This window comes from Eptatretus burgeri, chromosome 16 (assembly GCF_056783735.1).
Source record: "Eptatretus burgeri isolate ZD-2024b chromosome 16, Ebu_testis_v1, whole genome shotgun sequence".
NCBI lineage: Eukaryota > Metazoa > Chordata > Myxini > Myxiniformes > Myxinidae > Eptatretus > Eptatretus burgeri.
The window spans coordinates 63,062,218-63,089,140 of record NC_140976.1 but is presented as its reverse complement, the minus strand read 5'-3'; the positions used below and the strand labels follow the sequence as shown (position 1 = coordinate 63,089,140).

Sequence of the window (26,923 nt, the reverse complement as noted above, 5' to 3'; positions counted from 1 at the left end):
GTAGCGCGTGGACAGAGGGATTGGCTGGTTTATGGTGTGTTAAAAACACCCGTAGCTGGGTTTCGGCGTTGATCCGGAAGCTACGACTAGATTGCGTGTTTGGTGGGCGCGTGCGGCCCCAATTGGGCTAAGGTGGTCGTCCGCACGCCGAACGGGCAGAAATCTACAATATATATATATATATATATATATATATATATATATATATATATATATATATATATATATATATATATATATATATATATATATATATATATATATATATATATATATATATATATATATATATATATATATATATCTCCTGGTGTTGGTGCAGTGGTTAGGGCAGCGGTTTGGGATCCAAAAGGTCCTGAGTTCAAGCCCCGTTGGGCCACTTAATTAATACACCAGGGGGTTGACTCAGCCTGTCATCCTTCCGAGGTCGGCGAAGTGAGTACCAGTATACTGGGCCGGTGTATACCCCGGTTAAAATAGGTGTACCATATCCCTGTGTCGTAAGAGGCGACCAGGGTTGCGTCAGGAAGGGCATCCGGCGTAAAACATGTGCCAAATCACTATGCGGATCATACAGATGATCCGCTGTGGCGACCCCGAACGGGAGCAGCCGAAAGAAGAAGAAGATAGATATATATGTCTGTTTCTTTGTTCCTTAAATATAATAATAATAATAATAATAATAATAATAATAATGTAATAAAAGTTCCCTTAAAATGAATTGAGGCCACTATTCAGACCATCAAAGCTTATGCTATTATTACTGACATATAGTTGCTTGGCCATTCTTTATCCTTTTACAATGCCAAGCATCAAGCAAGGAAGAAGCATGTACCATTGTTAAAGTGTTTGGAATGACTCAACCTGCATTTGAACTACCAACCTCTCAAACACAGAGCAGTCACTCTAACCATTGCACCACTGAGTTTGGTATTTTAGAGTGAGTCTGTTTGTTCCATATACGTTTCCATACCCCTGGGACAATTTCTCCGAAATTTGTTGCACCCCATTACATTCATATGGTCAATGTCACAATTAAAAAAAAACTTTCAATTCTTCACCAAATGGCTGCGTCTTCAGTGAACTTGCATCGTCTTCCGGTCAACATGAATGAATAGTCCAAGCCCCACCCCTCTACCGGATGAGGTGGTGGTACACCACTGTTGGATATCATGAGTAGGTTCAAATAAAACATTAATACTGGACTAAAGTCGAAAGAACCCGATCTAGATTGGTGACTCAACCTGTAAATGGTAAATCAGAGTAGGAGAGGAGGGAGAAGAAGGGACATCATTTGCTTTGTTGTGTTGAGTGCTGTGCTAAGTGTATCGCTTGCGCTTTATCTTTCAAATAAATGAAAATTTGGACATCGAATGATTAAAGAACCTTGGTTTTTTTTTTAAACTGTTTTTTAACGATTAGCAAATTTCTGCAACAAATCAATGTGTAGGACATGCATTGAAAAGGTGGTGCCATAATTGCAAACAAAACAAAAAAAAAATCACAGCGCACATAAGTGACAATTTTCCAACTGTGATCTCAGGCTGAGGGCCATGCGTGAAGAAACTCCTTAGGCCAATTGTGACAATGCATGGTTTATTGACACACCAATCACAGGGCACATTTCCTGAATACTTTATTTGGTCTTTAAGCTCTGCCTACATCCAGGGACACAGCAGATCTGCATATTAAACATAATAGTGATGTGTTTGCAAACTCACTGCTTGGAAACAGCTGGGACGAATCGTCCAGGCCTGTCTGGCCCTCACAAAGGTGAAGTTCAGCAAACATTTCTCGCTGTAATACAATAGTAATGTTTTATTTGCTCAGGGAGCAAATGACCAACATAATTCAGAAACGTAAAATCAGTACATCGATAAAATAATATTCACCACAAAAATACTGCTTTACAAATTCAATCCAAAGGGTGACATATTTGAAACTCACCAGCTCAAGGATGCTGTTCACTCTTAATGGGACATGGATAAGACCTCTGCAACCAGAAGAGCTTGATATTTTATCAACTTCTGAGTTTGAACTCCTTAGATGGATTAAAACCTGTTACATAAAGGCAGCATGGCAAGAATCTACTTCATTTGATGACATGAAAGATAGTTCTTTTTGCTGTATCCAGCATCTATCATTGTTTCATTGGAACAGCGAGACAATAAACCTGGTTCTAAGACATAGTAGAACAAAGCAATAAAAATGTGACATACAAGGAAACTTAAACACAGGAGGAGACCATTTAGCCCATGATTGCTAAACCATATCCACATCCCAGCACTCCCAAATGTAACAATTAATAGGTAGTGTAAATTACACAAAACACTGGAGCAGGGAATTGACCAGGGTACCAGCACATAATGGTCCACATTTTTCGAAAGGCAAGTTGGTATATTTAACGTTCACGTTCTAAACACAGCCGGCTGTGCATTCCCAAACAAAGCATGGTGTTCCACGAGGGAAACCACGGGGTAACATCCCTGAGTCAGATTGCGGGAGAGTGTGTCGGAGTGGTGCTGAGGTGTCGTCCACCAGACGGGGGTCTCCTTGGGTTAACCTGAGGCGGTCCCTTCGGGTGGGTGCCTGGAATGTCCCATCCCTAAGAGAGGATGATCACCTGTCTCTGCTATTATCTGTGCTCAAGCGTTTGGACATCGGGATTGCAGCTCTCTCTGAGGTTCGGAGACCGGATTGCGGCGAGATAATGGCGGGTGGTTACACCTACTATTGGTCTGGTCGCTCTGATGGTTACCATACCCAAGGAGTTGCTGTAGCTGTGTCCAATAAGCTGACCCCAATGATAATTGAGGTAACACCGGTCAACGAGCGTATTATGAGATGAAGGATTCGTCACTCCTAAGGTGTCATTTCCCTGGTCTCTGTTTATGCTCCGACTGAGGCGAGTGATGTCACCGTGAAGGATGCATTCTTCGCCACACTCGAGTCTGTGGTTGATCAGTGCCCCAGACGAGATACACTTCTAGTCTTGGGGTGATTTCAATGCATCGACTGTAACTGATAGGAATGGTTATGAGGTGTGTGTTGGTCCCCATGGGTCAGGAACTATGAAGCAGAATAGCACTAAGTTCCTTGACTTTGCAAGAAGTCATGGACTTAGGGTGGCTGGTTCATGGTTTCAGCACCCACAAGCTCATCGCTGGACTTGGTATTCCAACGCTGGCGGTGTGGCAAAGGAGATTGACCATGTCCTCATTGACGGTCGTTGGAGGATGATCCAGAACTGCAGGGTCTACCGCAGTGCTCAGTTCCTCAATACTGACCACAGGCTTGTTGTAGCAACTCTAAAGCTGCACCTTAAATCCTGGAGAATGGTACCATCCCAGCCTAGGCTGGATGTTGGCAAGCTCAGGGATGAGAGAGTAGCTGAGGAGTTTGCGAACAGGCTGAGTGGACACTTGGGGGGTCTGGGTGCTTGGGGGGTCCTGAAGAGTTGTGGAGTGCCTTCAAGACCACCGTCCTTGATGTTGCCGGTGGATGTCTTGGAACTCACCGCAGGGCAAAGAAGAATTTTGTCTCTCAAGGGACACTGGATGCCATTGACCAGAGTCGCAGGGCCAGGCTGAATGGCAGAGCTGAGCTGTTCAGGGAGCTGAGGCATAAAACTGTACGTGCACTGAGGGTGGACAAGGAGGCCTATGTGCGAGGTATCTGTGAGGGGGTAGAGCATCACCTTTGGACAGGTGATTCTCGTCCTGCTTACAGGGGAATTCGCTCATTGCGTTCATCCAAGCCCATCCCTCAGAGCACTGCAGTTAGAGCAGAGAGTGGTAGTCTTCACTTCAGAGGAGTCTGAAGTGAAGGCCCGCTGGGCCGGTTACGTTGAGCGGTTGTACCAGGCTGATCCCCCAGCTGTCGAGTTGGACGTCAAGGGTGTTACAATACCTGTTGCTGACCCTCGAATCAACTGTGGTCCACCTACGCTTGTGGAAACACGGGCTTCGGTAAACCGGTTGAAACGGGGCAAAGCTCCAGAGATCTGCGGCATCCATGCTGAACTTCTCAAGGCTGGTGGAAATGCTGCACTCGTGTCGTTGCATGCAGTTTTGTGCTCTGCCTGGAACACAGGCATCATCCCAACTGATTGGAAGAGGGGCCTTGTTGTTCCTCTCTGGAAAGGGAAGGGTGATCGCCAAGACTGCAACAACTACCGAGGGGTGACGCTGCTCTCAGTGCCGGGCAAGGTCTTTGCTGGGATAATTCTTGATAGGGTTCGCCACCACCTGCTTGAGCACCAGCGTCCAGAGCAGTCAGGCTTTACACCAAAGAGGTCAACGATTGACCGTATCCTTGCTCTTCGTGTCCTCACCGAACGTAGACAAGCGTTTTGGCAGGGGCTGCTTGCAGCCTATGTTGATCTCTGTAAAGCGTTTGATTAAGTGAATCGGGATGTCCTCTGGAGGATTCTTGGTCTTCGTGAGGTGCCACCAAAACTGATCGATCTGATGTCTGAACTCTTCTCTGGTACTGAGAGTGCTGTGAAGTGTGGTGGTACCATCTCTGACTTATTTCCAGTTGTTACTGGAGTTCGTCAGGGGTGTGTACTAGCCCCCACACTTTTCAGCACTTGTATGGACTGGATTTTAGGGAGGATGTCAGAGAGATCAAGCTGCGGTGCATCGTTTGGGAATGTCAACATCTCGGACCTTGATTTTGCAGATGATGCAGTCATCTTTGCGGAGACTTTAGATATCCTTTTGGGGGCCCTCGAGGTGCTGAATGAGGAGTCGGAGCTGCTGGGATTACGGGTTTCTTGGGTCAAAACTAAGATCCAGGCTTTCGGTGACATCTTGGATGCTGCTGTCCTATCTGTGTCTGTTTGTGGTGAGGATGTTGAGGTCGTGGAAAGATTCACTTACCTTGGCAGTGATATTCATGTCTCTGCTGGCTGTGAGTCAGAGGTCAATAGACGTCTGGGTCGGGCTAGGGGAGTCATGGATTCACTGGATCATGGGGTGTGGCGCTGCCGGTACCTGTGCGGGAGGACGAAAGTCTGAGTCTTCAGGTCCTTGGTACTTCCAGTCTTGCTCTATGGATGCGAGACTTGGACCCTGACCAAGGATCTGAGACAGAGACTTAATTCCTTTGGTACCAGGTCTCTTCGGAGAATCCTTGGCTATCGCTGGTCGGATTTTGTGTCCAACGAACGGTTGCTGAGAGAGACTCGGATGAGATTTGTTACCTGCATAGTCCGTGAGCATCAGTTGCAGCTGTATGGACATGTGGCTCGTTTTCCTGACGCTGATCCTGCTCACCAGATTCTCTCAGCGAGGGAGTCTCATGAGTGGAGGAGGCCAGTGGGCTGACCACGTGCCTCTTGGCTGCAGCAGGTTGACCATCATCTCAAGGAGATGGGGATGGGCCTGGCATCTGCCTGGGGGATGACCAGACGGAGGCCCCTGGAGTACAGGCGGAAAGTGGACGCAGCGACTCGCTGTTCTGGCACATGCTCCCATACCTGACCTGACATGGTGTTCTCCAAGATGCAGCACCCTTTGGTGAACCAGCATAAGAAAGGCAGCTTTTCATTAAATATGATCCCATTGGGAATCAAACCCAGACTCGACCACTTTATAGCAAGTACACTTTCAATCAAAGTCTCCTATTACCCCTAATATGTATCATTATCCCCAAGCTTTTTGAAAAAAACAGGGGGATATTGTAATTGGCTCCATCTATCTATCTGTCTGTCTGTCCGTCACAATACCTGCTCATAAACGCTTGGACAGAAATCCACCAAACTTGGTAGTTATGATCATCACATGGCACAAAGGTGCAAGAGCAGTGTCATTTTTGAGCCCCCCCCCCCCCCCATAAAAGGTCAAATACCCAAAAATGCAATTGCAGGCACATTTTCAAACATTTTTTGAAATGAAACTTTGTGTTTGCAATCAACATTGGGAGACGCATGACATAAGTAACAAATTTTGGGATTTGGCCCCCGGTTAAGGTCCCAGGGATCAAAACAGAAAAAAGATTTTCACTCAAAATTTGATAGTGGGTCATTCCTGGTGGAACGTTTTGCCATCTTTCAACAATGCCTTAGGTGGGAAGTGTGGGAATTTGGGATGGTGTACATGCCATAGACTTCAAGCGAGTCCATATTTGTAATCGCTAAGACTCCATGCACAAACTTGTACACCCACTACGTGAAGAACAAAATTATGAGACACAAAGCAACAGAAGTCATTGTAATCTAAGTTCTTCTATGTTTGCAACACCCAACATCCCAAAAGCAACCGTTTCTGATTCTACACTCGAATTATTTTGATAAAATAATGTTGACGGTGCAAGATTCGATTAACTAATAAAACAAACTCTTGAGACAAAGAAGAAAAAAAAACGTTGCCAAAGGTTACTGATTAAGTGTTTGCATTAACCCACAACTGGCTCACTCCACATACCTCAAGGAAGTCTTTGGGTGCATACACAGGCCGAATGTGGTGAACATCTGAAAAAACACAGGGTTTATAACGATGAATAAATATGTAAACGTATCTTGTGATAGTTTACAATCCCACAAGCAAAAAAACAAGACAACAGCAAATTTAGCATTGACGATCAAAGATAAATTGCTATGAAATGTTATTCCTCCATGTGCACAACATCAATATGACCTTTCACATTTTCGAAAGGTGGGCCTTCACTGTACAGGCTCACCTCTAATCTGTTTGATGAAAGATGTGTTTTTGTCAGGTGGGACAAAGTTGGCTGGTATGTGCCATCCCACAACCTGTCATGTATCATAACAAGGTTATGTGTTGAGAAAGAAATCAAACATGTTCTAATTCACCACAACATGTCTGTGCCTTAAGGCCCGGTCACACCTTGACGTTTTAGCCAACGTATGCCGATTTTTGAATTTTTTTTCTAAAACGCTGGCACACGTTGAATACGTTATGGGTAAGTTTTGATAACATTGAGAGCACGCTGAAAAACACTGCCATACGTCGTTGTACGCTGGCTTTAAACGTTGTACTTTTTGGTTGTCCTCAAATTTTTTCATGCTTGAAATTTCACGACGTATGCCGGCGTATGACTCACACGTTCCGCTACGCTGGCCACAAGTTGTATGCACGGTCTGCGATCGTTGACAGACGTCAACACATGCTACTTGTAAGTTAATCATAAGTTGAGACACGCCGAGGTAATGTTTAGCGTACCCCAAACTTATTTCTAACCTATGATTAACGTGTTGTTGGCACGTTACGCGATCGTTGCCACACATCGACAGACGTTACTTTTGAGTTACTCATAGGCTGAAAGACGTCGGTATAATGGATCGTCCTTGCGTCAGCGTCCACGGCCACGGCCAGGACACTTATTTGCAGCATTCTTCAAACTTTTCTTCGGCATGACGAGGATGTTCACACTTCGATGTCTAGCTTGGCTATGATTCCAATTGTCCATCGGCAGCGTCTATTTAAAATAGTCGAGTTTGAGCGTTTTAACACGTTCAGAAGAAACGCTTCAAATTTCAAAACCTCAGCGTCAAAAAACAAAGGCGAGTGACAGCAATTTAAATCGTTCATTGTAAACAATGAAAATAGCAGAGTGGTACCGTTTAAAAGTCGTTGAGTGTAAAAAAAATCCAATTGTTGAGCGCAAGCGTCTACTTTCAATAGTGGAGATGCAGCCATTTAAATTGTTGAGTGGCAGCCTATGAACCTACCCGTGGACACGCGGACGCAAGGAGGATCCATCATAACCCACACCCTCCCCCTCACACTCACCTACTACTGCCAACATGAACAAACTACTACTAATACTAATACTAATACTAATACTAATACTGATACTGATACTGATACTGCTACTGATACTGCTGACATGGACATCGACTCAAAAAGGAACTCGAAAACACTGTTGGGTTCCCCTTTTATGAACACCATTTTTATATACCAATTCCCAAAACTGCTGGGAACACGTCTTTATATGGCAGTTGTAACCTAGAAACACGTTCATTTATTTTTTTTTTGTCGACCGGAAGACGTCATTGGAATACGTCTACATACGTCGATGTGTGTTGGGACTACGTAAAGAATTGGTTCAAAGCACGTCAAACACAAGTTAGAAATAAGTTTCGCGTAAAAAAGACATTACCGCGACGTGTTTCGACTTATGAGTAGTTTATAAGTAGCGTTTGTGGACGTGTGTAAGCGTCCACATATCGTGTGTAAAACTTATCCCCATCGCATGAGGAACGTGTGTCATACGCCAAGTACGTCGTAAAATTTTGAACATGTTTAAAATTTCTTGACGTACTCTACTTACTACGACGTATGATAGCGTACTTTAGCGTTCTACTCACGTATACCAAAGTTACTCATACCGTATTTGACGTGCCCCACAGTTTTAGACACATTTTTCTTAGGTCGGCATACGCTGGCAAGATCGCCAAGGTGTGACCGCGATGTTGTCACTTCCATTTCTACGGCAGTTATGATTCGAATCGTTGTGCGTCAGCCTTTTAATAGGCTGCGTCACGACATCGTCGGCGATGCATGCAACGCGCTATGCCGAAGTTAGACTATCGTTGGGCATCGGTTGTGTAGGCCGACAACAGGTCAGCATTCGTTGGTATAAGTTATCTATAACACAACGAAACGTTCTGTGTCCATTACTAATATGTTATGCATACGTCCAACTCGTTATGAATACGTCCGAATCTTAAAAAAAAAACATCAAAAGTTCAACGTCAGCCAGCGTTTTACATACATTTTAATACGTTGCCATCGCTGGCTAAAACGTCAAGGTGTGACCGGGCCTTTAGGCTGACAGGGAAACATCGTATTTGCCATTGGCGAGTGGGTAAAGGGTGAAGGTACTTGGGGTGAAACGTAGCAGCATGAGGATTCAGGGGGTTGGCGAAGGTTTTGTAAAGTCTTCCAATGGAAGCAGGTGATGTACAACCTGCTCAATATAACATGTTGTTCTATATGTGGCTTTTATCTTGTCGATTGTAGTGTCAAGCCCGAAGAGGCAAAGATACATATTGTATATCCATACTTACAGACACAGACATTAAGCTGCTGAGAACAGATTTATTAAAAATTTTCAAAAGACCAAAATGAAAAAGTTAAGAGAATAGACACTGAGGATAAAATTCCTCCACACCATTATAATCAGAAAGAATATAAAGAGGCCCCTGGGGGAATGTCAAAATAAAAAGAACACAACCCCCAAGGACCAGTTAAGGGTACCAAGCCATAAATAGAAGGGGGACCAGTCTAAAAATAGAAATTTGCACTTCACGACCGTTTGGCAAGATCCATTCACTTAGACAAACATGAAAACCATCCACACCATGCAAAAAAAAAAAAAAAAGGAAGGGGGAGGGGGGGAAAGGAGGGGAGGGAGGGAAGGAAATGGGGGAGTACCCACCTCAAACCTCCACATACTGACGCTGGCCCGACATATGCTCAATATAAATATCCCGGGATCCACTAATAGCATCAATGCAACAAAGCCGACGCATCAGCTTCCGGTAAGACCGGGAGATTCCCAACAGGTTCAGGGCCGATTCATTACCAGGGAACCACGATCCCAGTGCCCGAACTATGAACCCAAGCACCTGGACATCCTTGCCCTGAGCCACCAACGCTTTACGCAGTCCTTCATACTTTTCCCTCTTTGCAACTGCGCAAGTGGCAAGGGCATCAGGACCATTGTCAAAGGGGACAGCAACGTCAACAATTGTGATTTTATTTCCCTCCACCATAGTGATGTCTGGTCTTTCATGTGGGGAGGGATCACCTGGGACATGCTGGTCAACATATACGTCCCCATGACGAATGGCCTTGACCAGGCGACTCTGGATCATGTTGTGTCGGCGGCGAATGGGTACCATACCCGGAGGACAATGGTCAACAATACGTGCCAGAGTCTCCCGGGATAGCAACACCGCCGACACCCCTGGGGGGTAGCGGGATTCCACCGATGAGTCACAGCATTAGTCGGGACACAGTTCAGCCTTGCCCGATGCACAAACCTCCAATCACAGAAGCGCATAAACGAACCACTGCGAATCCATGAGGAACCGTTGGCAAACCTATCCGTTTTCAGTGCAGCGGCCACCTTTCCCTGGTCCGGGAGGCCGAGCAACTGCTGTGCAAACTTCTCTCTGGTCCATTCCCGCAGTGCAGAACACACGTCATTAGAGCTACACTCACGGGAATGGCCCAGGGTCACAACGGGCTCCCCTGAAAGGGCAAGACGGACAGTCACATTCAACCGCCGCGTCGCGGACCTCACCCGAGACCAGAGTGTGGAAATGTCTGCAGGTGATGTACAACCTGCTCAATATAACATGTTGTTCTATATGTGGCTTTTATCTTGTTGATTGTAGTGTCAAGCCCGAAGAGGCAAAGATACATACTGTATATCCATACTTACAGACACAGACATTAAGCTGCTGAGAACAGATTTATTAAAAAAATTATAAAAGACCAAAATTAAGAAGTTAAAAAAGAATAGACACTGAGGATAAAATTCCTCCACACCGTTAGAATCAAGAAGAGAATAGAAATAGGCCCCTGGGGGAATGTCAAAATAAAAAGAACACAACCCCCAAGGACCAATTAAGGGCACCAAGCCATAAAAAGAAAAGGGGACCAGTCCAAAAATGGAAATTTGCGCTTCTCGTCCGTTTGGCAAGATCCATTCACTTAGACAAACATAGAAACCATGCACACCATAAAAAAAAAAAAAAAAAAAAAAAAAAAAAAAAAGGGAGGGAGGGAGGAAGGAGGGGAGGAAGGGAAATAGGGAAGTACCAACCTCAAACCTCTTCATACTGGCGATGGCCCGACATGTGCTCAATATAAATATCCCGGGATCCCTTTATGGCATCAATACAACAAAGCCGACGCATCAGCTTCCGGTAAGACCAGGAGATTCCCAACCGGTTCAGGGCCGACTCATTTCCAGGGAACCACGATCCCAGTGCCCCCACTATGAACCCAAGCACCTGGACATCCTTGCCCTTAGCCACCAATGCTTTACGCAGTCCTTCATACTTTTCCCTCTTTGCAACTGCGCAAGTGGCAAGGGCATCAGAACCATTGTCAAAGGGGACAGCAATGTCAACAATTGTGATTTTATTTCCCTCCACCACAGTGATGTCTGGTCTTTCATGTGGGGAGGGATCACCTGGAACATGTTGATCTACATATACATCCCCATGACGAATGGCCTTGACCAGGCGACTCTGGATCATGTTGTGACGGCAGCGAATGGGTACCATACCCGGGGGACAGTGGTCAACAATGTGAGCCAGAGTCTCCCGGGGATAGCAACACCGCCGACACCCCTGGGGGGCAGCGGGATTCCACCGATGGGTCACAGCATTAGTCGGGACACAGTTCAGCCTTGCCCGATGCACAAACCTCCAATCACAGAAGCGCATAAACGAACCACTGCGAATCCATGAGGAACCGTTGGCAAACTTCTCCGTTTTCAGTGCAGCGGCCACCTTTCCCTGGTCCGGGAGGCCGAGCAACCGCTGTGCAAACTTCTCCCTGGTCCACTCCCGAAGTGCAGAACACACGTCTTTAGAGCTGCACTCTCGGGAATGGCCCAGGGTCACAACGGGCTCCCCTGAGAGGGCACGACGGACAGTCACATGCAACCGCCGCGTCGCGGACCTCACCCAAGACCAGAGCGTGGAAATTTGGCCGCTGTACCCGGAGTTCGCCAATGGCCCTTCCATCGAGCCAGACAGGAACTTATCCACGTCCGACTCAACGGGAACACAGCGGATTGTCCGGTGGACGACCGACAAGAGCTGCTGCGTGGCAATGCCGCGTAAGGAAAGGTCACTGGAGGACAGCATCCGCACCGTCTGAACGACAGTTTGGATGTCTGCCTCCGACCCTGGGTGTTGAAGCCCTAATCCGCCAACGTCCCGGCCCGCGAAAATATAATTATTAGAAGCGCGGACCGGAAGCTGGCAGATCTCCTTCGCCGCACTGACCACCGCAGATACCAGCCTATTAACTTGTTTCTTGGTCGTCTCTCCCGCGCGCAACGCGAAAGAGAGGCAGGGCTGGACAAAGGTCTGAATCGCATCCAACTTCTGCCATGGTGCTAGCAATGATCGTTTAATTTTGAGGACGTCCGCCATCATGTTGGTAACCAATGAGCAGACGTCCTCATCATCTCTATACACACCGATGGGGGTCCCGAGGTAGCGATAATGCTCCTCGCTACTCAGAGCTGGCATGGTTCGACCCTGAATCGAGAATAACACATCACCGACCCTGACCCCCCCACGACCGAAAAGTGACAGAGAGGCACACTTAGCAGGCTTAAACTCCAGCTGCAACACATCAGCATTGACAGAGGCCACTTCAAGAAGGGTCGAAAGACCCTCCCTGGTCCTACTCAGGACAACCAGGTCATCAGCATATGCCAATATAGACACCAGCTGCCCATGAATTTTGACACCGTGACCTCCGGCCGCAGCAGAAGCCTGCACCGCGCGCACAATCAATTCGATCGTGAGGTTGAACAGGATCGGCGATATGGGGCATCCCTGCTTCACCCCTGACAATATAGGGACCTCGCTAGTCGGGCCATCGTCCGTATTAAAGGTAGTGGAGGCACCAGTGTAAACATCCCGAAGCAGGTCGATCAGCTCCGCAGACGCGCCCATCGTGTCCAGTGCGGCAAAAATCGCTCCATGTGGAACACTCCCAAACGCATTCCGAAGGTCCAGCCAGGCAACAAAAATATTCTTCCGATTCCGCCTGGCGTCCTTCATTATGGTGTTTAACAAAAAGGAGTGCTCGAAGCAGCCTTCACTGGGCCGAGAGCACTTCTGGGCCTCACTCAGCATTGAATGCCGGAGCGCCCAGCTGCGAAGCCGATCAGCCAGAACCGCCATAAACAGTTTATAGAGGCAACTCTGGAGGGCAATCGGCCGAAAATTTTCTGGGTCCCCGGTGTCCCCTTTCTTGTGGATCAGGACCGTGGTGGCCTGCTTCCATGAAGCGGGGATACCAACCGCAACGCCGCTTCACAACCACAGCCACGACCCTTGCCGTCACATCTCGCTCTCGCAACCATCGCATCACCGCCATTCCCGCGCCGCTTGTGGACACCGATCCTGGACTCGTGCAGGGCGCGCGCCGAGCGGCGGGTGCAAAAACACCAGCCTTTCCGAAGAAATCGGATCAAAAACGATTCACGCCCACTTCTGTTCCGTCCTATCAGCGAGCATGGGGCGATTTGGCCCCGCCTCCAGGTGCGTCGGAGTATAATCGCTATATGCAGATTCGCGGATCAAAAAGCATTCACGCCCACTTTTCCTCTGTCCAATGGGGAGCCAGCCAGAGGTAAAGGGTCGAAGGTGAAGGAGCGAAGCCACGGGGGCTATAAAGGGCCGCGTTCGCTCGCCAAAAAGGCAGTTGAGTTGGAAAGAGTCAGTCAAGGAGAGAAGAGAAGAGTGGGAGAAAGCAGTTGGACGGAGCTGTGGAGAGTGGGAGAGTTGGAGAGGTGGCGGCGGCGAAGGCAGTCGAGAGGGCGCTCATGTCAGAGTCGGGAAGCTGCGGAGAGGGGAGGCCGGTAACGCGACCGAGGTCGCGGTGGAGACGCTCGTCGCGGGAACCGAGCCAGCGAGATATCCTCATTCCCCCGAGCATCAACAACCCCCTCCTGTTTCCCCCCGCGCTGAGATAGTGTGAAAAGGGGGCCCCGTTCCCACCCCATTTCCAGGCAGTGCCAGCGAGGCCCGCGGAGTCGGGGCGCCACCGCCATTTTGCGGCTCATCACCAGACGGGTAGGCTCGACGCGGTCTCGGCCCCAGGCCCGTCTGCCCCCCTCATCGTTGAGGGTGGTCCCTTTTTCTTTTGCTTTGAGTATATGTGTTGTCGGCGCCGTCTGTGAAGTAAAACTGTATAAGTGTTGCCGTGTGCTCGGTAGTCGGTAGTAGATCTGCATTGTGTTTCTCTTTTACATTTGCTTTTTGTGCAGAATTGTCGTGTCACTTTTACATTTGCTTTTTGTGCAGAATTGTTGTGTTTCTTCGACTTTTATATTTGCTTTTGGTGTATAATTGTATATGTGTGCTTTCCGTTTGCGCGGAATAAATGTGCTTTATGTTGAACTGTTTTTCCCGTTTCGCTTCGTCTTTTCTTTTATTGAATCTCCATCTTACTTCACGTAAAGGGTTGGTCGTGGGCTAAATATGCCCGATAATCAATCGAACCGTCGAGGTTGACGATAACACCGCTCGGTTATCCCGATAGTACGGAACGGGTCGCTTAAAGTGGCCTGTGTCTGAAGTCGACCTGCGGCGAGGTGCGATCGCCCGGTCTACCCTCAGTGTGGGTACTTAGGTAGGTCGAATTTGGCGAGCAACCCTATCCCACGCGGGGGGCCGATTGGCACGATCGTGGTGAGGCCGAAAGGCCCACCCGTGACTAGTTCCCGGCGTTAGTCCGAGAGGGTCACGACGGGATTGTCCGTCCGGTGGGCGACGTGCCGCGATTCGAGTTACGTGGCCGTTCGCACGCCGGCGGGCGCGAATCTGCAACACTGGTGTCAGGAGTGGGATATAAACTCATCGCCCTCCTCGCGGCACTGGTATCGGAGAACGGGAAAACGGGCTCTCCTGTCTCCAACTAAATTCACGGGAATCGGTCCAGGGGTGAGAGAAGCGACCCCGATTCCCTCCAAATTACGAGCGATTTAAATTAACCCTTTACGAGAAATAAGATGGCGTCTCAAGGCGAGCGGGAGCCGGGGGTATTAGAAATGGATGTAGAATGTGTAGAATCCATGGTCCAGGATGAAAACCCCGAGCAGGAAATGTTGGTTGTGCAGGAACACGAACTCGCCCAACTGAACCCAGAGCCCGAAATAGGTGCGGCGGCGGCCGCGGTGTATGACACCTCCCCTCCCCCTCTCCGCCAAAACCCCCCGATCCTTGCCGAATCGGCTCACCCAAGCGCACCCGACATGGCCCAGCTATTCGCCATGCTGGCAAAAATGGATACAAATATGAACGAAGTGAAAACGAAAATGGATGCGAATACACAGCAAATGAAGGAAGAAATGAAAGAGCTGCGGGGTGAGACGCAGAACATGGGCCGAAGCCTGCAGGCGGGCATGAAGGCAGTAACCGGGGAGCTTAAAATGGCGAGCCACGTGTGGGAGCGAACGAGCTGGGAGGGAGTGCAACGGCTGTCGGGCCCGCGGTGGAGGCGGGTAAGGAAAAAATAATTCGGGGGACATGTTGGGCGAGGGTCGTGACGGTAACCGAGAGGGAAAAACTAATTGGGGTGACGGAGACGTGCACGAGGGAGATAACAAGGGAAGAGACGGAAATAATAGTTGAGACAAGGGAGGTAAAGGGTGAAGAGGTGACTGAGTTGGCAGAGACACGGGAGATGGGAACGATAGAGGGAAGACTACACGATGAAGACGGGGTAAGTGACGCACACACACACACACGGAGGTAGTGGAGGATAATGGGGGTGAGCTCGCGGACTGGGTAGAGACCCGGTGCGAGCAGTTGGATGGCCTCCTCCAGGAACGAGGGGAGGGAGTATGCCCCCTTGAGGCGAGTCACGACCAGGTGAGTTCGGTCGTGCTTTGCGAGGTTGAGGGGACGGGTGCTGTGGACAGGTGCACGGAGAGCTTGGGGGGTATAGAGGCCCCGGAGACCCTTGTGGGGACACGAATCCCCAGTGTGGTTGTCCCTGTGTGTGTGGTGCAAGGTGTGAGTGCGTCCCCGTGTGTGGATGAAACCGCCAGTATGGATGAGACACCGCGGGCGAGTGCCCCCGCGTGTGTGAGTGAGACACCGCGGGCGAGTGCCCCCGCGTGTGTGAGTGGTGTAGTGGCAAGTGTGCCAAAGGGCGTGCTTCCCAGCGCGCCGTGTGTGAGTGAAACACCGCGGTTGAGTGCCCCCGCGTGTGTGAGTGAGGCACCGCGGATGAGTGCCCCCGCGTGTGTAAGTGAGGAACGGTGTATGAGTGAGGCACCGCGGATGAGTGCCCCTGCGTGTGTGAGTAGTATGGTTTGTGTGAGGGGAAATGGCACGAGTGAGTGGAAGGCCGCGAGTGAGTGGAGCCACGTGTGCGAGGGAGGCGGCATGCGTGAGTGAAACGGCCAGTATGAATGGAGCACCACGTGTGAATGGTATGGGTAGTGCAAGGGAAATGGCATGCGTGAGTGAGCGGCCGAGTGTGAGAGAGACAGCGTGTGCAAGGTCGCTGTGTGTAAGGGAGATGTCGGTCGGCATGTGTGAACTTGCAGCCGCGTCTCCCGTTGTGAGTTTAATGGTGAGGTGTGTTAGCGTCGTAACACGCGGGAGTGCGTGTGTGGAATGGAGACGGAGACTGCGACAGAGGAAAGAAAGCCGAGTAGCGGCTGTAGCTGTTTCGGGGACCGTGCCGGGTTCACCCAGCAGCGAGCACGAGGTCCGTGCCGTGCAACGCACGAGGCCCCCACGTGCTCGCTTGCGAGAGTGAAGTCCCGGTCCGGAAACGAGCGCGGTGAATGTTGCCGATCCCGCGACGGACAAAGTTTAGGCAGGATTACGGATTTTGACCGGACGGGTTCTCCACGCGGGCGTGTGTGTGAAGCTCCAACGGGCAGAGCACATGTGTTCGCGTGGGGAACCCCTCGAGACGTGGGGCTTGTGTTTTTTTTTTATGCGCACGGTGACGTCATGGCTGCACGTGGGGTTGGAATCTGGCAGGAGGCGTATCCCTGCCGGATGGTACCGTCCAAGGAGGGACGAGGTACACATGCAGCTGCATGACGTCACGGGCAGGTGCAAAGTGCGCGAGCTGTGAGTTGCCGCGCTGGTGCTGCGCATGTGAAAAAAAGAAAAAAAAAGAAAACAAGCCTCACTTTCGGGTGCACAGGATTCCCTGGCAAGGGGTGGAAGACCCCCTTACCAGGGCACAGGATGGAAACTAGTTAGGGGGAAGGGTTGGCTTAGTTAGACTGACTTCATGGGGCAGGGGTAAGTCCTCATGGAGTCCGTGGAATGGATTAGTTAGAGGGATTGTAGCCAGATTTAGGTTGGGAAATAAAATGATTTTTTTTGATTTAGAAGACAGTGACAGACAGTGAATGTGTAGTGGGGACGTAGCTTAGCTACGTAGTGTTAAAAGGAACATGCTACTATTTTAAGGGACGACGTGGGAGCACGAGTTAGTTAGGGGAGGTAGTTAGAAGGATGGCAGAGTTCAGCGGTGAGTGTGTTGAAGAGTTGTTGGTGAGTGAAGTGGAAGCATGTGCTTGGTGAGTGAGTGAGGCCAGCGGGTCTGTGTGTATGGAGCGAATGGGGAATGCATGGTGCGATGAGTGATTGGGGGGAGGAGTGACTCCCGCTCAAGGGACCCCGGGGTCAGAGTAAAGTGAGTTAGCTGGGTTAGTCAAATTGAAAAATGGAGGTCGTTTTGTTGTTGGTGGGAGTGTAGGCTCGAAACCCGTTTGGAGGGGTGCAGGAGCCCTGTTGACGGGCTGGGAGCGTGGCTGCGAAAGGTGAGTATTGCTGAGTGGGTACCCCGGGCACCAGGCTAGTCGGCCGTAGTAGGCCAAGGGCCCATGGGGGGCCGGGATAGCGTAGTGGGCACGGGTGCGCCTGCTTGGTGCGGGGGCCCGGGGCGCCATTAGCCGCGTGGGCAGTGTTGTGGGCACGGGTGACCCTCGGAAAGGGGCCTGGGAAGCCAGCCTGCCACGTGTGCGTTTCAGGGGAGGTGCCATGGGGGGCACTCCCCGGTGTTTACGGAGCTGGTAGGCTCGGAGGCAGTGTAGTGCCCGGGGCTGCCATCGTCGGAGAATCGGCAGAGGGTCGTGCCTGCCAAAGGGAGCCACGTGTCCCAGCCATGAGACCGTGTGAGGGCACGGAGAGAAAATTGGGGGGCGAGGCCCGAAATTGTGAGGACACCAACACAGGCGACGGGAATCTGGGTTGTTAGAACCAATAGTTTAAGCGAGAGGCGCTTGTTGAAAGCCTCGCGGTAGTTTAACAGTTAAATGGTTAGGGTAGATTCGGAGATGTACCCTTCCGCACCATCCATCCCCTCGCTATCGTTGTGGGCCGCTGGACCCACTTTGGTTATAGATCGCTGAAGTCTGGGGAGGCCATCCTGAGGCTTCGTTGGGCCTCGACACAGGATGCTAGCTCTCCCTTATTCCCCTCCGGGAAGGGAACGTAGGGGTTGGGAGTAGGCTAGGTGACAGGATAGGTTAGCCGAACAAGGACAGTACAGGGGGTTAGGGGACGATTTATAGTGGGGAAGTAAAAATAAAAAAATAAGTTGGGGCTAAATTGGGGTTTGACAAATTAAAGGAGTGGGTATAGACAGTGACAGGCAAAGGCGATAGGTTGGGAGGGAGACCGTAGGGTAGGTCCGAGCCCGCCTTCCGAGTGGCCAGCACCACCGCACTCCCTCCACCAACCTCCACTGAACGGCAAAGGCTGGCCAGCTTCATCTGCTGGCTGCGTTGCTGCAAGACAAAGGCCGGCCCACTTCATCGGCAGCTGTTGTTTTGCTGCAAGGCCTGTGCCGGCTGGATCGGCTGCAGCTGCTGTGCTGCAAGGCCTGTACCGGCCGGATCGTCTGCAGCTGTTTTCTGCAAGGCCTGTGCCGGCCAGTTCATCTGCCGGCTGTGTTTGCCTGCAGCGGCCTTGTTCTGCAGGCTGTGTTTGCCTGATCACCTTTGCCATGCCATGCCCACTGCCCCTGTTCACCAGCCCCGTTCAATTTTTGCTTTGCCCCCCCCTGTTCATTGCCATGTGCGCCAGGATCAGAAAGCAACAGTTTGCAAGCTGCAAGAACTGCCCTGTTGGCAGCTACAACACGGGCCTGCAGTGGCGGCCCGTGCACCATGTTCGTGTCCATCCATCCATCCGTTGTGTTCATTGCGTGTGCCACTTGAGCTGGCACGGAGACTGCATTTGTGCAGCCCATGCACCGTTGTGGTTCACTGCGTTCAGTTCAAAAGGGAAGGCCTTGGACTGCGTGTGATCAGCCGGCCACGTTCCCTGTCACCTGCATTGTTTGAGCCAGAGACTGCATGCGAGCAGCCTGGCTCCCTGCTAACTGCTTTCTTTTTGCAGAGAACATTGATCCTGGGCCATGGTTTAGTGTAAAATTTGTAAGTTAAGGTTAAGATGTACTGTAAATATGAGTGCGCCCCCGGCATGTCTGTCTTAGCGCCGGCAATTTTATTTAAGTCATCCGTGTGAGTGAGTTTGTTTAGGTAGTTACTCAGCCCTCAGGTTATTTATTTTGGGGACACGAATACCATGAATGTCGCACTCAGGGATCCGTCGGTAAAATGTACTAGGGGAAAACTACACATGATGGCACACGAAAATTTGACGACTCGGGATGAGTCTGTAAAAAGGGGAGGGGGTAGTGTTGTGGTTGACGAAATTCGCAAACCACCATTCAGGTCCCTTAGGTGAGATATCTCTGTAAGTATATGTGTAGTTAGGCCCAAACCCGTTGTTTAGAGGGAATAAATGTCATTCATTCGGGTTGCGACCCTTCTAGATAGCCGTTTTTGTTTTACTATCTTTATTTTGGACCAGCCGCCATTACTACCATTACTACCACCACCAACCACGTCTCAACAGCCATCACACAACAACCACCAATCGCAACGCCGCTTCACAACAGCAGCCACGACCCTTGCCGTCACATCTCGCTCTCGCAACCATCGCATCACCGCCATTCCCGCGCCGCTTGTGGACACCGATCCTGGACTCGTGCAGGGCGCGCGCCGAGCAGCGGGTGCAAAAAACCAGCCTTTCCGAAGAAATCGGATCAAAAACGATTCACGCCCACTTCTGTTCCGTCCTATCAGCGAGCATGGGGCGATTTGGCCCCGCCTCCAGGTGCGTCGGAGTATAATCGCTATATGCAGATTCGCGGATCAAAAAGCATTCACGCCCACTTTTCCTCTGTCCAATGGGGAGCCAGCCAGAGGTAAAGGGTCGAAGGTGAAGGAGCGAAGCCACGGGGGCTATAAAGGGCCGCGTTCGCTCGCCAAAAAGGCAGTTGAGTTGGAAAGAGTCAGTCAAGGAGAGAAGAGAAGAGTGGGAGAAAGCAGTTGGACGGAGCTGTGGAGAGTGGGAGAGTTGGAGAGGTGGCGGCGGCGAAGGCAGTCGAGAGGGCGCTCGTGTCAGAGTCGGGGAGCTGCGGAGAGGGGAGGCCGGTAACGCGACCGAGGTCGCGGTGGAGACGCTCGTCGCGGGACCCGAGCCAGCGAGATATCCTCATTCCCCCGAGCATCAACAACCCCGTCCTGTTTCCCCCCGCGCTGAGATAGTGTGAAAAGGGGGCCCCGTTCCCACCCCATTTCCAGGCAGTGCCAGCGAGGCCCGCGGAGTCGGGGCGCCACCGCCATTTTGCGGCTCATCACCAGACGGGTAGGCTCGACGCAGTCTCGGCCCCAGGCCCGTCTGCCCCCCTCATCGTTGAGGGTGGTCCCTTTTTCTTTTGCTTTGAGTATATGTGTTGTCGGCGCCGTCTGTGAAGTAAAACTGTATAAGTGTTGCCGTGTGCTCGGTAGTCGGTAGTAGATCTGCATTGTGTTTCTCTTTTACATTTGCTTTTTGTGCAGAATTGTCGTGTCACTTTTACATTTGCTTTTTGTGCAGAATTGTTGTGTTTCTTCAACTTTTATATTTGCTTTTGGTGTATAATTGTATATGTGTGCTTTCCGTTTGCGCGGAATAAATGTGCTTTATGTTGAACTGTTTTTCCCGTTTCGCTTCGTCTTTTCTTTTATTGAATCTCCATCTTACTTCACGTAAAGGGTTGGTCGTGGGCTAAATACGCCCGATAATCAATCGAACCGTCGAGGTTGACGATAACACCGCTCGGTTATCCCGATAGTACGGAACGGGTCGCTTAAAGTGGCCCGTGTCCGAAGTCGACCTGCGGCGAGGTGCGATCGCCCGGTCTACCCTCCGTTGGGGAACTAATGTAGGTCGAATTTGGCGAGCAACCCTATCCCACGCGGGGGGCCGATTGGCACGATCGTGGTGAGGCCGAAAGGCCCACCCGTGACTAGTTCCCGGCGTTAGTCCGAGAGGGTCACGACGGGATTGTCCGTCCGGTGGGCGACGTTCCGCGATTCGAGTTACGTGGCCGTTCGCACGCCGGCGGGCGCGAATCATAACAATATATATATATATATATATATATATATATATATATATATATATATATATATATATATATATATATATATATATATATATATATATATATATATATATATATATATATATATTGTAGAGCCTGGTGATGGCGCAGTGGTTAGTGCAGCGGCTTGGGATCCAAAAGGTCCTGAGTTCAAGCCCCGTTGGGCCACTGAATTAATACACCAGGGGGTTGCCTCAGCCTGTCATCATTCCGAGGTCGGCGAAATGGGTACCAGTGTACTGGGCCGGTGTATACCCCGGTTAAAATAGGTGTACCATATCCCTGTGTCGTAAGAGGCGACCAGGGTTGCGTCAGGAAGGGCATCCGGCGTAAAACATGTGCCAAATCACTATGCGGATCATACGGATGATCCGCTGTGGCGACCCCGAAAGGGAGCAGCTGGAAGAAGAAGAAGAAGAAGAGATAGATATAGATTGTGTTTGGCCCTATCTCTAAATAATGAAGAATCACTTAAAAAATTCTCAGATACAGATCCGGATTCAGATCTTAACCAAAATTTAATAAATACATCCTTGAATGACTTAAAGCGACATTTATTAAAAAGCACTGAAATGAAATATTCTACTTCCAAATCTACTTACCTAAGTTTTCTGTGCTCATTTCATTCCAATGTTTCCGCAGGTGTTGCTGCCCCTCATGTAAGCGCTGGAAAAATAATGATTTGGCAAATAAATGCAGACATTGATCCACAAGGGGTTATCAAGGCCATTACAAAACCCCATTATACATTCTTAACCAAAGTAAGATTCATAAAATATTTTTGCTTTTGCATGTTTTCCATCACAACAATTTTCATTGAATACCTCTTCAAATGTGCAAAACAAAATGTTGAAATGAAGGGATTTGACCAGCCTGATCATCATCATCATCATTTCATGTGCAGCATGTGGTTGCAAGTTTGCATCTTTGCTAGAGAGCATGGCTGCATGCAGCTGATGCAGTGACGCCTGTAAGTTTGAGCAGGAATTTGTTTCGGGTGCCGGTAATAACTCGCCGACATCTTTGTGAAACACACTGGGTTCTTCATTGTCTACAAACTCATGTGAACAGACATGTGACTCCGTTTAACGTCCATCCAATGAGCGTACCTCTTGGCTATCCTGCCAATTCAATGGCCTGATGAAACAAAGATGATGATGCCCAGGGATGAGTTATACTGCAAGGCAGGAATTTGGTCGGTTTACTGACACACAATAACCTACTCTTTTCTAAAAGTCCTACATGAGGATCTTTGTCATCCACAAGTAACAAATGCTTTTTTTTTGTATACAATATCGAGGCTCATGTAAGAGCTAACACAGAGCATATAACAAAGGTCGCAGGAGACAAGAGGGGCAGGAGAGGGAAACATAAAACAGTGGGGAACAGAGACATTCGGAGATCTGTGGAAGGGAGAGGGATGGTGTGGGGTACACAAGGAAAACAAGATGGACACGGCAGGGACTTTCAGGTCCTTACACGACATGGACTTTCAGGAAGGAAATCAGGAAATATGAAGGAGGTGGGTTTGGGGTGGATTAGCGGGAGTAGAAAAGCAGGGGTTTTTGGATGGGGAAAGATAAGAGATGGTGGTGAACAGCTGTTTTGAAGACCTGGAGGGAAGAGTGGGATTGAAGAGAGTGTAGGAGTTTGTTCCAAAGGCAGGAAAAAAGAGGAAAGCATGAAATTGAGCAGTGATTCTTGATTTTGGTAGTTTCACCAGAAGGGGGTTACTGGCGGACCTTGATCGCCCTGTGGAAATGTGGGGTGGGGGGGGCAGAGAGCAGACAGAGCAGGGAGTGGGGGGGGGGGGGCGACGGCATTTTGACATGGAAAAGACCAAGCAAAAGTTATATCATGATCGAGTAGCACGAGAGCGGCCACCTTTTCAGGGTCGGCAAGTCCATATGGAACCACTTCCTGGCACTAGAAAATGGGTTCCTGGGGAAATCGTACAAAAACACGAGTCCCCGAGGTCCTACGTGCTCCAAGCAGGAAACCGTTTGTTCCACAGGAATCCTGTGGAACAGGATTTCCACCAAAGATACTGGCTGCAGGAATGAGCGCACCAAGACAACTGCTGCATTTGCCCTTGATGATGACTCTGACATTGAATGAGACACCAAGCACTGAAGTAGCCTTCATAAGGTTTACAAACCTGTTATATATATACATTTGATTTACACAGGAATGTCTTCTTTTGTTCATGTTATTAGCTGCTTTCATTGCATACTGTCGAATTGTTGAATCTGTATGAATAATAAAGTGATCTATATGCACAAAGACTGAAGTGTTTTTTTTTCTATCTATATGTCTATTTATCTACATTTTCAATAATGGTGACTGCTAATTTGCATATTAATGAGCTAAATTTCAATGTTATCAAATTGTAAGTAGGTTTATCATGACCAGTGACCCTAAAAACATGAATATGGACACCTCAACCAGGCTGTTTGGATGCTTACTTCTGGAGATATTAAGAAAAATTGTTATATTGATAATGGTGACTGCTAATTTGCATATTAATGAGCTAAATATAAATGTTATTAAATTTTAAGTGGGTTTATCATGACCAATGACCCTAAAAACATGGGTGTAGACACCTCAACCAGGCTATTTGGATGCTTACTTTTGGAGATATTAAGAAAAAATAGTAATTTTGACAATGGCCACCGCTAATTTGCATATTAATGAGTTTCTCCAAAAATGCTCAAGGGTGCCAGAGTGGCATCAATCGGAATATTCATTCAGATGGTCTGGTGATCACAAAAATGCAGAAAAACATTGTGCAGACCCTAATGTAAGGTCATTTTAAAAATGGTGTTTGACATCTGGACTATGTTCCTTTCTGGAACACCTTAAGCGATTTGTTTGTTTAGGAGGGGATTTTAACTGCACGATGGATTCTTCTATTGATCGCAATGGGAAAGAGCCTGCCTCACCCAACAAGCATTATGCCCCTGACTAGGACTTTGACAACCTTCTCCCTTATTGACATTTGGAGGACTTGTAATCCATCAACACGACAATACACGTGGTGTCGTTGTATTGATGGCTGTCTTCCCTCGCAAGGTTAGACCGTTTTTATATTAATGATGATTTTTTTTAATATTGTGACCCATACTGGTATCGTCCCCAGTGGTTTCTCAGACCATCATATGGTCATACTTCGCATTCACCTACCAAATCGTAACTGAGGTGCAGCCTTCTGGACTATTAATGTAAGCCTCCTTGAGGATCACTTGTTCCTTGATGCCTTTCGTGTTTTTTGGAGAACTTTACTCCAACGTAAACCCTCCTTTCCCCATCTTGTGCAATGGTGGGACAATGCCAAAGCACAGATAAGATCCTTCTGCCAGCAATACAGAGCTTATCAAACTCGACATGACTCTGCCCTTCAATCCCTGGTGGCCAGAGAAATATTATCTTTGCAATCTCACCTCTTAGCCTCTAATACCGAAAGGACCAACTTTTTGCTTAAGCCTCACTAAAGACGAAGGAAGGAAGAATAACGCACTGCCAAAAAGACATCTGAGTTTCACTCAAGGATTATTTCTCTGAACTCTACCAAGCCAAGAGCACTGATAATGAGATTGTGGAACTTCTTCCCTACCAACCTTATCAGAATCTGCACGTCTACAAGACAAGGAAACAAATTTGGAGGAACTTCAGGCTGCCCTACATACTCTACCAACAGGCAAAGCCTCTGGACTAGATGGAATGCCTGTTGAACTTTATAAAACCTTTTGGGACCTTCTGGGACCGGAGTTACATGAAGTTCTGATTGACAGTCTACGATTGAATCTGTTGCCATTAAGCTGTCGCAGGGCTGTACTTGCCCTTGTCCCAAAAAAAGGTGACCTTCAGCAACCGCGCAATTGGCGTCCGATATCATTGCTTTGCACGGATTATATAATTTTCTCAAAGGCTCTTACCAACCGGCTCAGACCCGTGATTGGGGAAATTATACACCCTGATCAATTCTATTATGTTCCAAAAAGAACAATACACGACAGTATTTTTATTGTGTGAGACATGATTGATATCTGCACTCTTGAGGAAAAAAATGTTGGTTTGGTTTTTCTAGACCAGGAAAAAGCCTTTGACACTGTTGATCACTTCTATCTTTTTTCTGTTTTACGAGGGTTTGGTTTTGGGGCAACTTTTATCTCTTACATACAGCTCCTGTATAACAACATTTTTAGTCCACTCAAAGTTAATAATATTTTATGTCAGCCTTTCCCAGCGAGTAGAGGCATTCGTCAAGGCTGCCCTTTGTCTGGCCTTCTCTATTCCCTAGTAATCGAGCCTTTGCTAATTCGGTTGCGGGAACATCTTCATGGTTTTCTTCCCCAACCAATGGCGAACCCAGTTAAAGTAATTGCCTTTGCGGATGATCTTTGTGCGGTTATCCATTCAGATGAAGATGTCTCTGCCTTGGTCCACTGTGTCCATGAATTCAGTTTGGCAAGCTCCACCAAAGTAAATTGGAAAAAGAGCAAAGCTCTCTATCTTGGCCCGCAAAATGGCGCCACTCCTCCGACCCTGCCCGGGCAACTTGAATGGGCATGGGATGGAATTTTTTTATCTTTTAAATATTGTGTCTTCCTTGGCATTCAAAATTTCGTTATTAAAAAAATACTGGAAATTTTTAATAAATAAAACTGAGAGGCAGTTACTAAAATGGAAGGGACTACTTAGCCAAATCTCATATCGGGGGCGAACCATTGTTATTAATAACCTTGCGGCGTCAATGCTTTGGCATATTTTTACGGCACTACAATCCCCAGACTTCATTCTTAAAAAACTACAATCCATTTTTATTGACTTCTTTTGGGGAGGGGGGAGCACTGGCTCCGGCCAGGTGTGCTAAGCCTGCCTATTGCCGAAGGAGGAAAGGGGCTGGTTGCCGTTACCAGCAAAGTGATGGCCTTTCGCTTCCTTTCATTGCGCAGGGTGTTATACACGGATGTCTCTTGGAAAGCCTTCGCTCACTGCCTGCTTCGGCAGGCAGGGAAACTTGGCTATGATCAGGAACTCTTTCTCATGGACACCAAGAAAGTTGACATCACATCAGTGCCCCTGTTCTATAGAAGTATGCTGGAGGCATGGCAGGCAGTCACCGTCCGCCGTGATGACAGTAGCTACTCTCTCAAAATGTTTTTAAATGAGCCCATTTTTCTAAACCCTCTTTTTAAAGGGGTTTGTGGTGATCGCAATTTTATGCAAAATTTTATGGATGCTGGATACACAAAGGTTCAACATTTTAGAACTCCTTTTCCTTATAAATGGAAGCCAGCTGCCGAGGTCGCTGTGGCTACTGGAATTCGGTCCATTCGAGTTATAGGGAGAATTTTCTCTGCAATTCTACGCTTTTCAAGCAGTCCAAGTTAAAATGGGCTCCACAGCTGGACTCCACACTTTCGCTCCAACACCCCTTTCCATCACTTTTACTTCACTTTCAAGGTTTTATCCCTTTTAACTCAATGGAAAAACGTACTGTTTATTTTTTGTGTGTTCAAGCCCTTGTTCCTGAGAGACCTGCAGAACCACAAGCGCAATGGAAGAGGATACTCCATGTTACTCCATCCGCTGCAATCCAATGGCTTGTTATGTATAAGACGCCCAACGCCAAGTGCTCTGGAGACTTGCAGTGGCGGCTGGCACACTACATTTTACCCTCAAATGTTTTGTCTCATCGCATATGTTCTAGTAAC

The 26,923-nt window shown here is 48.6% G+C and overlaps 1 protein-coding gene across 10 annotated transcripts in view; it reads right to left on the bottom strand.

Annotated features, from left to right (window-relative positions):
• The window catches only part of TBC1D19 (TBC1 domain family member 19), a 93,307-nt gene that overhangs the window by 36,935 nt on the left and 29,449 nt on the right, over positions 1-26,923 (bottom strand). For all 10 annotated transcript variants that reach the window (XR_015052160.1, XR_015052159.1, XM_085858798.1 and 7 more), the window contains 4 exons: positions 21,809-21,872; positions 6,429-6,475; positions 1,948-2,058; positions 1,722-1,797 (listed from right to left, as the gene is read on the bottom strand). Coding sequence is in view for 8 of the 10 variants with exons in the window: in XM_085858798.1 (XP_085714924.1) it covers positions 1,722-1,797; positions 1,948-2,058; positions 6,429-6,475; positions 21,809-21,872 (298 nt within the window). In the remaining 2 variants the exon portion in view is untranslated. The remainder of the gene's footprint in view (positions 1-1,721; positions 1,798-1,947; positions 2,059-6,428; positions 6,476-21,808; positions 21,873-26,923) is intronic.